General features: G+C 42.1%; 1 protein-coding gene across 2 annotated transcripts in view; it reads left to right on the top strand.

The window, feature by feature from the left end:
* ATP9B (ATPase phospholipid transporting 9B (putative)) overlaps window positions 1–13953 on the top strand; it is a 428187-nt gene that overhangs the window by 388639 nt on the left and 25595 nt on the right. For both annotated transcript variants that reach the window (XM_077270058.1, XM_077270059.1), the window contains exons 21-26: window positions 6119–6208; window positions 7145–7289; window positions 8102–8166; window positions 8978–9133; window positions 12092–12156; window positions 12815–12923. In XM_077270058.1, the coding sequence (XP_077126173.1) occupies window positions 6119–6208; window positions 7145–7289; window positions 8102–8166; window positions 8978–9133; window positions 12092–12156; window positions 12815–12923 (630 nt within the window). The remainder of the gene's footprint in view (window positions 1–6118; window positions 6209–7144; window positions 7290–8101; window positions 8167–8977; window positions 9134–12091; window positions 12157–12814; window positions 12924–13953) is intronic.

Here is a 13953-nt window from a genome sequence, read left to right as displayed (position 1 = left end):
GTTAAGGTGGGAGATGATGAGGGCTTGGACTAGGGTTTGTGCAGATTCTTGGTTGAGGAATGTACGGATCCGTGAAATATTTTTGAGTTGAAGTCAGCTGGAAGTGGAAAGGGCTTCGATATGTGGTTTGAAAGAGAGATCAGTGTCAAGGATTACCCTGAGGCAGCGAGCTTGTGGGACTGGGGAGAGTTGGCAGCCATTTACTTTAATAGATAGGTCCGTTGGGGGGGGGTCGCATGAGATGGGGGAAAGATGATGAATTCTGTTTTGTCCATGTTAAGTTTTAGAAATCTAGCGGAGAACAAGGATGAAATAGCAGACAGACATTTTGGGATTCTGGTTAGTTGGGTGGTGATATCTGGTCCAGAGATGTAGATCTGTGTGTCATAAGCATAGAAGTGATACTGAAAGCTGTGAGATTCTATGAGCTGTCCAAGGCCAAAGGTATAGATGGAGAAGAGCAGAGGCCCTAGGACTGAACATTGTGGGACTCCGACAGATAGGGGGCGAGGTGAGGTGCTGATGTGCGAGTGGGAGATGCTGAATGTCCGGTCTGTTAGGTATGACGAGATCCAGGATGGGGCCAAGTCTGTGATGCCAAGGGATGAGAGAGTCTGTAATAATAGGGAATGGTCCACTGACTCAAAGGCAGAGGACAGGTCCAGGAGGAGAAGGACAGAGTAGTGTTGCTTTGCCTTGGCGGTTAATAGGTCATTGGTGACCTTTAGTTAGGGCAGTTTCAGTGGAGTGATGTGACCGAAAGCCAGATTGTAAGCGGTCGAAGAGGGAGCAAGAAGATAGATGGGAGGACAGTTCAAGATGGACGTGTTGTTCCAGTAGTTTTGAGGCATAGGGGAGAAGTGATATAGGGCGATAGCTAGATACAGAGGATGGGTCAAGAGAGGGATTTTTGAGGATTGGTGTGATTGAGGCATGTTTAAAGCTTGAGGGAAAAACACCAGTTAGTGATAGGTTGAAGAGATGGGTTAGGGTTGGGATGAAGTGGGATGGATGAAGTCAAGTGCACAGGTAGTGAGATGCGATCTTGAGAGTAGAGTGGAGAGTCAATCTTCTGTAATGGTGGAGAAGTTGGTTTTGGAGTATGAGGGCTGGGCAGTTAGGAGGAAGGGCTCTGAGGGTTGTCGACCAAAACTGTCTCTGATGTTATCAATCTTCTGCTTGAAAAATGAGGCAAAGTCTTCAGCTGAGATGAGTGGGGAGGGAGGAGGTGCTGGGGACGGAGGATAGAATTGGAGATGTTGAATAACTGTTTAGGGTTGTGAGCCAGGGAGGATATGAGACATGAGAAGTAGGTTTGTTCAGCTGTGGCGAGTGTGGCCTTGAAAGTAGTGAGGGACTGTTTGAATGCGATGAAGTGCTCATTGGATTGTTATCTTTTCCATATCCGCTCAGCAGCCCTAGAAGCTCGCCTCAGTTCTTTGGTCAGGCTGGTGTGCCAGGGCTGTCTGTTGATTTTGCGAGCTTTGATATGTGTGAGAGGGGCAACCGATTCCAAATCTACAGCTAGTGTGGTGTTATATAGAGTGGCAGCGGCATCCTCATTGCGTAGGGAACTTATGTCTGTAAGAGGGAGGAAGGATTCAGAGAGTGAATGTAGATCGAGGTGTTTAAGATTTCTGCGAGGGTGTGCAAGTTTGTGGGGTGGGGATTGTAGACAAGTAGTGGTGAGGGAAGAGGATGTGAGTAGGTGGGTGAAGCTGAGGTCCAGTGTGTGGCCATCTTTGAGAGTGGCTGCAGAAGAACATTGAGTGAGGCCGAAGGAGGAAGTGAGAGATAGAAGCTTACTGGCAGCTGAGAGGGAATTGTCAATGGGGATGTTAAAGTTGCCCAAGATGATGGTGGGGATGTCATCGGAGAGGAAATTAAGTAGCCAGGTGGGAAAGTGATCAGAGAAGGTGGTGGCTGGCCCTGGGGGCGGTAAATTGCAGCCAGTTGGAGGTTGGGGAGAGTAGATGCGCACAGAGTGCACCTCAAAGGAAGAGAGGGTAACAGAGGGTGGCAATGGGACTGGGGTGAAGGAGCAGTTATCTGACAGGAGAAAACCAGCTCCTCCACCATGCTTGCTGCTGGGACGGAGTGTGTGGGAAAGGTGGAATCCACCATATGAAAGTGCAGCAGGAGATTCTGTGTCAGAAGGGGTGAGCCAGGTTTCGGTGATGGCGAGGAAGGAAAGTTTGTTAGTAATAAAAAGATCATGATTGTAGGAAAGTTTGTTGCAGACAAAGCGAGCGTTCCACAGGGCTCCTGTTAGTGGGACTGGGGAAGTGGGGGTATCAGGAAAACCACTTAAGGTTAACCAGGGGTATAGCGCAGATTGCCAATGTCTGGGGCAATATTAGTATTTTGCGCCCTATATATATATATGGACAGTTAGCACTCAGAGTCCTTTCCATCAGTCATTATTAATCCCTTCATTCCCCCAAAAAACAATAATTGTATTTAAATACAATTCCTACAATAGCTATAATTTGTCATTTGACCCTGTAGTATAAAATACAATTTTAAAAATTATGCATTTATATATTTTATTACTTTTCTTTTAATTTAACTATTTTATTATGCTAGCTCTAAAACTAACACTGTCTGTAACTTTATGAGCCCTGGTTCTGACCCTAGACCTAGACCCAAGTATGTTAAACTTGAAAGTCTATTATAATATTAGTGGGTTTTGTTATCTGGGGTTTTTTTTCACATGGAACACTTTTTTAAAAAGCTCCTGCATAAGGTATTTGTTACCCCTCTCACAAAATTACAAGTGAAAGCAGAAGCTTAGATCTGTAGGAGAGCACAGCAGCCTTCGTAGTCTCAGTCGCTACCCAAACAGCAAGATTGTCATTGGCAGCTGCGCTCTGGCATCAACTAAGATTACAAAGCTCATTTCTTCATACTGATAGCCCTGTTGCTGCCTATGCAGGGCACAGAAGCTGATTATAAACTCACCTTGATTGCTGCAATCTGTGAGGAATGGGTGTCACCAACTTAGATGTCAAAACAATCCCTGTCATGTAGCTCACCAGGTGGGCGCTCGCTGTCTCCCTGCTCCACTAGAAGTGGCAAGGGGTGAAATTCGGTGCAGCTATAGAATTTGACACTCTCGGCAATCGACCCTGTGGCCCCGACCATGCTGCACTACTGACGGCAACAACCAATTTTGCTATGTGAGGGTCCAACCACAAGCACCCACACCAATCTTCAGAAAGGCATTTTTTTTATCCCCAATGAGACACTTTTATTCCCATAAATATCCCCTTAAAACAGCAATCGGCCCCCAGCCATTCAATACATGCCAGATACACCATGGTGGGCCTGTGAACTACATCTTGGATTCCTCTGCTGATACCAGCCTCCTGATTAACTATGAACATTGGGGAAACGTGTAGAGGTCCTATCTGGGAATGATAAGTATCCGTTTTTCTCAAACTACCAATATGAGGAATACATTGTTTTCTATTTAATATTGACCATGCTGCTTGCTGTTTGGTCCACTATTTTTGACCATTATCCTGGAATATTGATTTCTCTGGTGACTAATTATCAAAGGGACATATAGGGTAGTTGATGGATTGCCATTGTGGAGTGGGGGCTTCATATTAGTTCATCCCTTAAGGTACCGTCACACTCAGCGACGCTGCAGTGATATAGACAACGAGCCGATCGCTGCAGCGTCGCTGTTTAGATCGCTGTAGAGATGTCAAACACAGCAGCTCCAGAACGATGCAGGAGCGATCCTGTGATGTAGCGGTGACTCACTTATCGTTCTCACACGTCGTTAGCTCCATGTTTAACATTGCTGACATCGTTGCTTTTGCTGTCAAACACGACGATAAACGCCGATCTGACGACCAAATAAAGTTCTGGACTTCTAGCTCCGACCAGCGATATCACAGCGGGATCCAGATCGCTGCTGCTTGTCAAACACAACGAGATCGCTATCCAGGACGCTGCAACGTCACGGATCGTTGTCGTTCTCGTTGTAAAGTTGTTTAGTGTGAAGGTACCTTAAGTGTTCCAACCTCTGCGGCTAGGCAGTATCAATATATTCTAACTGTTGTAGGGCATTTTCAGGGTCATCTGGTATCACAGTAGACCATCTTTTCTAGGATCTCCCTCCTTAGATGCTCTCTCTAAGGCTGATTTGCTGCATTACTTTGTCTTGTCTGCTTATTGTTGGAGTGTTATATACTTTTAATGCATATCTAATAAATTGCTGTTTTAAGTAGATATGTATGTTATTCATTTTCAAATGATCCTCATATTAGTCTGCCTGAAAAAGCCAAGTGCACCGCTTAGCAGACCCATAGGGAATGAATTGAGCAGCCGTTGATCATGTATATGACTGGTGTATTCTCTCACAGGAATGTAAGTGCCCCGTTCTCCCGTTCTGTCAATCTGTGCGGGTCCTAGCAGTCGGTCCCCAGCTGTTCAATAAGTTATCACCTTTCCTGTCGATAGGTGATAACTTGTTTTCACAAGGCAATCCCTTTAATTTTATTGGACATGAACTACCTCTTCAATAGCAAATAAAAAGGACTCGGAATCCCAGACCCACACCAGCCTGTCACGTATGGAGAGACCATAAATGCAGTGGTGGCGTCACTTTGGATGACATTATATAGCTGCTACCAGTGTTTGGCCGCCCTGGCTAAAAGATGCTGAAAAATGTTATTGCGCTGATTTCAAGAATTGGAGAGGAAACCTGGCGACACCGGAACTGTGATAAGTTTCAAATAAAAGTACCGTGTCTCTCTTTTTTTTTTTTTTTTAGCATGTTCGGACATTTGAACGTAATATTAAGTGTTAGGAAAACCTTTTGATACACTACATACCGTATTTAAAATAACAGATAATTCTCTGTCTGGGTATGTACATATGCAAATTGCCTCTTTTGAGAAAAAGAGGACTTAACTCTATAGCGCCACCTGTTGGAAGTAGCGATCCTACAAGTCACAATCAACCCTCTTAACGAGTCGTGCAATATGACTTAGGATAAAAGCCAAATCAGTATCTCAATTCGCAGACACGGTGTTTCGGGCTGTTGGCCCTCGTCAGTGCGAAGCATGAGAACTGATTTGGCTAGGTGAGAGGCTCTGGACTGGGGTCTAAGGGGTATCGTTTCTCCTTATGGAGAGTGACATACCATCTCTGGCTTGTCAAGGTAAGGAGGCTTATTTGCCGTACAATGCTCCTCTGGGAAATTAAATATGCAAATTGCCTTTTCTGAGAAAAAGAGGACTTAACTCTATAGCGCAACCTGTTGGAAGTAGTGATCCTACAAGTCACAATCAACCCTCTAACGAGTCGTGCAATATGACTTAGGATAAAAGCCAAATCAGTATCTCAATTTGCAGACACGGTGTTTAGAGCATTGTACGGCAAATAAGCCTCCTTACCTTGACAAGCCAGAGATGGTATGTCACTCTCCATAAGGAGAAACGTTACCCCTTAGACCCCAGTCCAGAGCCTCTCACCTAACTAAATTAGTTCTCATGCTTCGCACTGACGAGGGCCAACAGCCCGAAACACCGTGTCTGCGAATTGAGATACTGATTTGGCTTTTATCCCAAGTCATATTGCACGAATCGTTAGAGGGTTGATTGTGACTTGTAGGATCGCTACTTCCAACAGGTGGCGCTATAGAATTAAGTCCTCTTTTTCTCAGAAGAGGCAATTTGCATATTTAATTTCCCAGAGGAGCATTGTACGGCAAATAAGCCTCCTTACCTTGACAAGCCAGAGATGGTATGTCACTCTCCATAAGGAGAAACGATACCCCTGGGTATGTACAGACATTTTTATTTAGTTTGTTTTTTGTTTTATTATTTTTTTGTTGAACCACAATTCACAAGCAATGTCTGATTTCCATTAGTTGATGTTCAGTAAATTTAAATTAAAAATTACCTTTGTCAGTTTCAAGTTATTTCAGTGATCTTTGTGGGTTTTTCTTACTTGAACAGAAGGGTGCCAACAATTTTGACCTTGTGTATTTGCTTGTTATGTGGTAAGGTTAGCTTAAAGCAGCGCGCCTGGGTGTACGAGTGTTCTTTAACTTTATTATTGCTGCCCATTTCATCTGGTATCATGAATTTTTTTTTGGCAGGTAAGCAGTCGGAGCGAGGCTCACTTAGAGCTAAATGCTTTCAGAAGGAAACACGATTGTGCCTTAGTGATTGCTGGAGATTCTCTTGAGGTTTGATCATTTTGTAATAATTCCTAATACTTAACTAGATGTCAAATGTAAATATCTAAAAGTGCAACTAACACAAAGCCTATACTAAGGAACATTGTCATAGGTTCTGAAGAGCATAGTCATTTCTTAACTTCATTCTCTGAAACCTTCAAGTGTATAGACTTCTTTTATAGACAAAGTATGAACAAAGTATATAATTGCTTAATCTGTGAGTCAATCCAAAATATACGCATCTCATATTCAACAGCGTTGCGCTAGCCATACCAATAAGAGAGCTTGTTCGCGAACTATTCTTCCACAAGCAAGCTCAGGAAAACAAGGGATCAGGCATGTTGAATCCGAATATGCCCAATCCAGCAGAGATTATGATAGATTAAATACAGATATCCATGGACCACTGTCTATGACGGTGTTCCCCAACTCCGGTCCTCAAGAGCCACCAACAGGTCATGTTTTCAAGATTTCCTTAGTATTGTCTAGGTGATAATTGCATCACCTTCACAGACAATAATTCCTTCACCTCTGAAATACTAAGGAAATCATGAAAACAAGACCTGTTGGTGGCTCTTGAGGACTGGAGTTGGGGAACACTGGTCTATTAAATAAACAAAGGCTTTTGTCATGAATCGGCTTCATCTTTTTGGCAACTTTTCTAAGCTGATTATTTGCCGTCAATCATATGAAAATCTCATCAAAGGTATAGCAACATTCTGCTCATATATGGACAGCAGTTGCCATGGTTTAAAGGGATTGGTCATTTAAAGACATTATCCATCCATAGGATAAATGATAAATCTATGATCAATGTGGGACGCCCACTGATCATGAGAATAGCGGTCCCATGCATGTGTTTACGTTAGACAGAAGTAGTAAAGTACGCTATATTAGATAACTTAAGAGTAGGAGTCATTTCGGTTGCATCCCTTCTTCCTCTAGGTGTGCTTAAAATATTATGAGCATGAATTTGTTGAGCTTGCCTGTCAGTGCCCGGCCGTTGTGTGCTGCCGGTGTTCACCAACCCAAAAAGCGCAGATTGTGAAGCTTCTGCAACAGCATACCGGAAGACGTACCTGTGCCATAGGTAAGAGGAGCCCGTTTACCATTTATTGCTGCGTCTTCTGTATATATGTGACTCTGTGATGAATAGGCTAGACTTTGTTTCTCAATATAAAGCTCATTTAACCCTACTCTGACATTTACAAATATTGATACAAATGAAAGGCAAAAAAGACACTCTTTCCTAAGTGTGTATGTTTTTTCAGTTATTTATTTCAAGTTCCAATTTGCTAGCAGAAAATTAGTTTTTACAATTCTGTTCTCGATAGGCGAGAATCTTAATTTTAGCGAGCTAGGAGCACACGGAAGAGAAAATAAAAAATGATCTTTGTTTAACTTTATAATGTAGTGTATAATAACAAAAATTCTAGATAAACTGATATTAGTGTATTCAGCAGGAGTGAATAATTGAAATACGCCTCTTCTGTAATGTAAGCGGGGCACAGATTAGTTTTTGGCACAATGCTGGTAGCACTTCATTCACAGAGTACAGGCTGCAGGACATTGCTCATCTTTTTGTGGAAAGTCCTTTCAAAGAAGCGGTAAGAATTTAGATTTCCTTATTCCCGCTTCACACTATGATTGAAAAAGGATCAATCCAAAAAAATAAAAGTAATTCCTTTTATACTTAAAAATTAATTCTAAATAAATATTGTATTTATATGGGAACGTTTACAAACCTGTACCTACGTCAGCCATGCTGATTCTGGCATGACCAAATTGGCATGCTATACTTTTTCTTTTACCTGATACCTTGTCCACTTTTAGAGTTTTCCCCAAGGTGTCGGGGGGCTTTTCAGCTTAGTGTCTGATATAACTATATATTTGTTTATTCAGGAGATGGAGGTAATGATGTAAGCATGATCCAAGCTGCGGACTGTGGCATTGGCATAGAGGGAAAGGTAAGATTTAAGGTGTTAAATGATTAAAGATTAGTGTTTTTCCTTATGAGATGCTAACTAGGAGGAATAATAAAGCTGGGATGTAGCCTATGTAGTGTAAATCTCTCATAGAGAAGTATTAGAACATAAGTGTGACAGATTCCAAGTAGAAGATTAGGTTCACCACTGATGGCAACCAGTGTTTATTATTTTCATGTAAAAAATTTACCGGCCTTTCAGGCCACTTATCAGACGTGTTTGGCTTCTTTGCACCAACACAAGCTCTTAGCCTTCTGCACCTCAAAACAAAAATCTATCCATATTATTTGTCATGATTCTGATGGTGCCTCTCACACACGTTTCCAGCGCCCACTTTATGGTCTTGGATCCAAGATATGAGAAGAACACACCTTTCTTAGAAGTTCCTACAACTGTTGCCTAGCGAGACTCATTAGGTAGCCTAAACCCTGGACTGTCCTGTGTGGAGTGGAGACTCCTTTTTTTCTCCTCCAAAACCCGTAATAATAATAAATCATTTTTCAGATAAATCATTATTTTTGTGGCTACCCTAGTATGATATATATTGCTGCTACCTTAAATACTGTTTCTTGGCACCAAGGTGCATTCAGATAATTATAAACCAATACATTTGCTAACACAGACCCCCCATCGGCCATGAGTGGATTCATACAACCAGTAATATTTGTCTGTGGCCGAGAATAGGATGTAAGAAATGCAGAAGTAACTTTGAGGTAATGGCTTGATAGGTCTTCGGAAGTCTTAATATATGTATTACCATTTGTAACACTTTCTTTTCGTATTTTTCTTCTAGGAGGGGAAACAAGCTTCTCTTGCAGCGGACTTTTCTATAACCCAGTTTAAACACATTGGCAGATTACTAATGGTGCATGGTCGAAACAGCTATAAAAGATCAGCATCGTTGGGGCAATTTGTCATCCACAGAGGCCTTATTATTTCCACTATGCAGGTAACTTATTTATCTGACGGTACACTGTATTATCCAGTGGTTGCTTTAGTTACAGTGTATTCCTAGCATACCCTCACTAGCCAGGTAGCACCTGCTGTATCGAGGGTGGGAAAGTTAATGACCCCCATCAACAGGCTGCAAACTGATTTATGGCAGTCTGTAGTCCATAATGAAACTATAGGCCATAGCCATGAGAGCTATTTTATATTATTCCATTACTGTTTTGGGCATTATTATGGTGCATTTTCAGATTCTAATATTTCTTTTTCTTGCAAGGCAAGTCTTAGAAGCCTGTACTTGAGGTAGTGCACCATAATTATGAAGGTCTACTTAACATCCTATGGAAAATGACTGATACTGCGCCATCATTTTATTGTCATACTGATCACTGCTGCATCTCTAAACATGCAGTTATATAAAAGGAGTTATTCAAAAGTGGAAATTGATTTGACCTGTGAGACGTAGTTACCTGAAAGTGTTAAAAGGGTTGTCTACTATTGTATTACCATTACTTTTTTAACATTCCCAATCTGCCTAGTGTAATGAAAAGCAGAATAATCTTCCTGAATGGCGCCGCTCCTCTCCTCCAAGGACTGTGTCCCTCGGCTGCTGATATGCTGCAGCACTCACATCATATAAAACCATGAGATCACGGGAGAACACAGCGCTAGGAGCAGAGGACCGGTACCGGTCTGAGAAGTAAGTATACTTTTATTTTTACATTAGTATGCACATTATGGACATTGAAAAGAGGTTGTCCAGTAGAGGACAACTCCCGTTAACATTTATAATGGTGGTATTCCTTGCCATTATTTGTCAAAAGCTACCTGCTGCAAAATTTCTAAACTAGAGGGGGGTAATGTAGCTCTCCAGGTGGATCTGACATTGGTGTAAAGAGATGCCGCTGTACTGATTGTATACCAAGGAAATGCAGTGTCAAATCAGGCAGGAAAGAGACTGCCCAACCTGTTTTTAAGGCGGTCATTCAGGGCTATATTGATGAATTATCCTTAGGATATGGCATTAGTAGCAGATTGATACCTGACATCCTCACCTATCAGCTGTTTGCTCCCATTCACTTCAATAGTATCCGAGTTGCGGTGCATCCACAGAGTTGAGCTTCTCTGGCTCTATACACTGTGCACATCTGGCCACAGCAGGAGCTGAAACAGCTGATTGGTAGTTGTGCTGGGTGTCAGAAACCCCCAACCTGATCTGATACTGACGTCCTGGACAACCCTTTTAAATAAGTTGTCCAATATTGGACAACTTCTTGTCATATCCCTCGTTTGGCCCCCATAAAATAATATAGCTTATTCTCACCTCTCATGCTGGTGCCCTTCCATCAGTGTCGCCACTAGGTCTTCCGGGACTCCTGTGCTGTTGTTGTGACAAGTAACGCCGGCGTCCAATCAGTGCTGGTGTCACTGTCCCCGCCTCCTGTAGAATTGAGAGTGAAGAGGAAGTCCAAGATCAGCTGCATCCCAGACTTCCTCTTCATGTTCAATTTATCTATTATCTAAAGGCAGAGAAAGTGACACCAGCACTGATTGGGCACCAGCATCATGTGTCACAACCACCGCATGAGGAGAGTCCTGCCGACACTGCGGGAATGGTGCCGGCGCCGGAGGTGAGTATAAGCTTTATTATTTTATGCAGGCCAAACATTTTGATGAAGAAGGGGTTGTCCTAGTAGTGGTCAAAACCTTTAAGTCTTCTATAACTTTGGCTTACATGGCAATGCCCCAGATTTGCTTCTTTTTGATAAGTATCAAAAGGGATATGACTCAGAGGAGTCATAAAATTTCCAAGTTTACTAAAGACATTGGCTCATCTTTTGGTACACATGGTTGTGCATGTACACTAGTCAGAAAATTACTAAATCTCTCCTCTGAAAGTCTCAATTGTGTGGTCATTTACTAGTATGCATATAGCTTGTACACTCACCGGCCACTTTATTAGGTACACCATGCTAGTAACGGGTTGGACCCCTTTTTGCCTTCAGAACTGCCTCAATTCTTCGTGGCATAGATTCAACAATTCCTCAGAGATTTTGGTCCATATTGACATGATGGCATCACACAGTTGCCGCAGATTTGTCGGCTGCACATCCCAAAGATGCTCCATACAAGGCAGGATGGATCCATGCTTTCATGTTGTTTACGCCAAATTCTGACCCTACCATCCGAATGTCGCAGCAGAAATCGAGACTCATCAGACCAAGCAACGTTTTTCCAATCTTCTACTGTCCAATTTCGATGAGCTTGTACAAATTGTAGCCTCAGTTTCCTGTTCTTAGCTGAAAGGAGTGGTACCCGGTGTGGTCTTCTGCTGCTGTAGCCCATCTGCCTCAAAGTTCGACGCACTGTGCGTTCAGAGATGCTCTTAGGCCTACCTTGGTTGTAACGGGTGGCGATTTGAGTCACTGTTGCCTTTCTATCAGCTCGAACCAGTCTGCCCATTCTCCTCTGGCATCAACAAGGCATTTCCGCCCACAGAACTGCCGCTCACTGGATTTTTTTTCTTTTTCGGACCATTCTCTGTAAACCCTAGAGATGGTTGTGCGTGAAAATCCCAGTAGATCAGCAGTTTCTGAAATACTCAGACCAGCCCTTCTGGCACCAACAACCATGCCACGTTCAAAGGCACTCAAATCACCTTTCTTCCCCATACTGATGCTCGGTTTGAACTGCAGGAGATTGTCTTGACCATGTCTACATGCCTAAATGCACTGAGTTGCCGCCATGTGATTGGCTGATTAGAAATTAAGTGTTAACAAGAAGTTGGACAGGTGTACCTAATAAAGTGGCCGGTGAGTGTATATGATCTTATCTATCTTCAATTCAATTTCATCTCATTTTAAATACTGACCATCTCGTAAAATATTGGTTAGGTATCCGTGGCTTGTAGCTGAAAATGGTAAATTTACTCATTTTTCATTTCTCGTTTCCTTTTAAGGCTGTGTTTTCCTCAGTCTTCTATTTCGCATCTGTTCCTTTGTACCAGGGATTCCTAATGGTAGGGTAAGTTAAAACTAGTATTTACTTGGTGACAACTTGGTAACAAAACTATTTTTGTTTGATTACATCAGGGCCAAGATCAGTTGGTTGCCATTTAATTATGTCTAAAGGAAAATGTTATAATTAGTTTTTCCCATATTATTCATGCACTAATGGTTAACATGGTGAGGAAGCAAAAAATAATGTCCTTGAAAAAAACAACAGATATTTTCGGGCAAATGAAAGTAATTGACACCGGAGGGGTTCTATTCAGCTGCGTATCCAACCCAGGTACATGGTGGTTTTCTCATTGACAGTAATGATGAAGCAGCCAAGTAACAGGCATGTGAACGACTGATGGAAGAGTCGTGAAATAATCATTTGCCTTACATGTTTGTGCAGTAATTGTATCTCATCAGGAATGTTGGAGAAATGCGGTAATTCATAAATTGCAACTTACCCCCTCAGTTCTCCTAGCTGCCTCCCCAGCAGGGTTCCTCTGTCGTGTGGATACACCATGACGTGTTCTGTTTTCAAGGCTTAGATTGTGTGGCGTGCTCTGTATTTTACTGTTTTTGTGACCATGGCCATTCCTGCTACTTTAGTCTTACAGCTGCATATATTGAACTTATTAGACTTTGGTTTCATTTATTTTTTTAGTTATTTAATTTTTTTTTCCAAGGTATGCAACCATCTATACAATGTTTCCAGTTTTCTCATTAGTACTGGATCAAGATGTGAAGCCTGAAATGGCACTGTTGTACCCAGAGCTATATAAAGACCTCACAAAGGTAAGCAGTTTGAGAAGCACTTGTATGAACTTTTTTTTTCCACTAAATGTGTGCAAATATGTAGGGTAACTGTACAGCCCCTGGCAAAAATTATGTACGGTAATCTCCGGCCTTGAAGGAAGTTCATTCATTTGTTTAATTTTGTAGAAAAAAAGCAGATCACAGACATGGCACAAAACTAAAGTCATTTCAAATGGCAACTTTCTGGCTTTAAGAAACACTAAAAGAAATCAAGAACAAAAAATGTGGTAGTCAGTAATGCTTACTTTATTAAACCAAGCATAGGGTAAAAATTTTGGAGTCACTCAATTCTGAGTGAAAAAATGATGGAATCACCCTGTAAATTTTCATTCCCAAAACTAACACCTGCATCAAATTAGATCTGCTCGTTAGCTGCAGCAGCTGTTTTGAACAGCTGACATGTGCCCGCAATAGCGACGGGTGGAATCGCGATCCACCCACCACTATTAACTAGTTAAATGCCGCTGATAGCGGCATTTAACTACCGCTTCTGGCCATCGGGCCGGAAATGAGCGCATTGCCGACCCCCATCACATGATCGGGGGTCAGCGATGCGTCGGCATGACAACCTGAGGTCTCCTTGAGACCTCTATGGTTGCTGATGCCGGCTTGCTATGAGCGCCACCCTGTGGTAGGTGCTCATAGCAAGCCTGTAATTCAGCTACATAGGAGCGATCTGATGATCTCTACTATGTAGCGGATTTGATCCAGTTGTGCCAGCTTCTAGCTTCCCATGGAGACTATCGAAGCATGGCAAAAGTAAAAAAAAAAAATGTTTAAAAAAAATGAAAAATATATAAAAGTTTAAATCACCCACGTTTCGTTCCATTCAAAATAAAACAATAAAAAAAAATCAAATATACGCATATTTGGTATCGCCGCATTCAGAATCGCCTGATCTATCAATAAAAAAAGGATTAACTTGATTGCTTAACGGCGTAGCGAGAAAAAAATTTGAAACGCCCAAATTACATTTTTTTGCTCGTCATGACATTACATTAAAATGCAA

Source organism: Ranitomeya variabilis, chromosome 6 (genome assembly GCF_051348905.1).
Source record: "Ranitomeya variabilis isolate aRanVar5 chromosome 6, aRanVar5.hap1, whole genome shotgun sequence".
Classification (NCBI taxonomy): domain Eukaryota; kingdom Metazoa; phylum Chordata; class Amphibia; order Anura; family Dendrobatidae; genus Ranitomeya; species Ranitomeya variabilis.
This window is presented reverse-complemented; position numbering and strand designations above follow the sequence as displayed.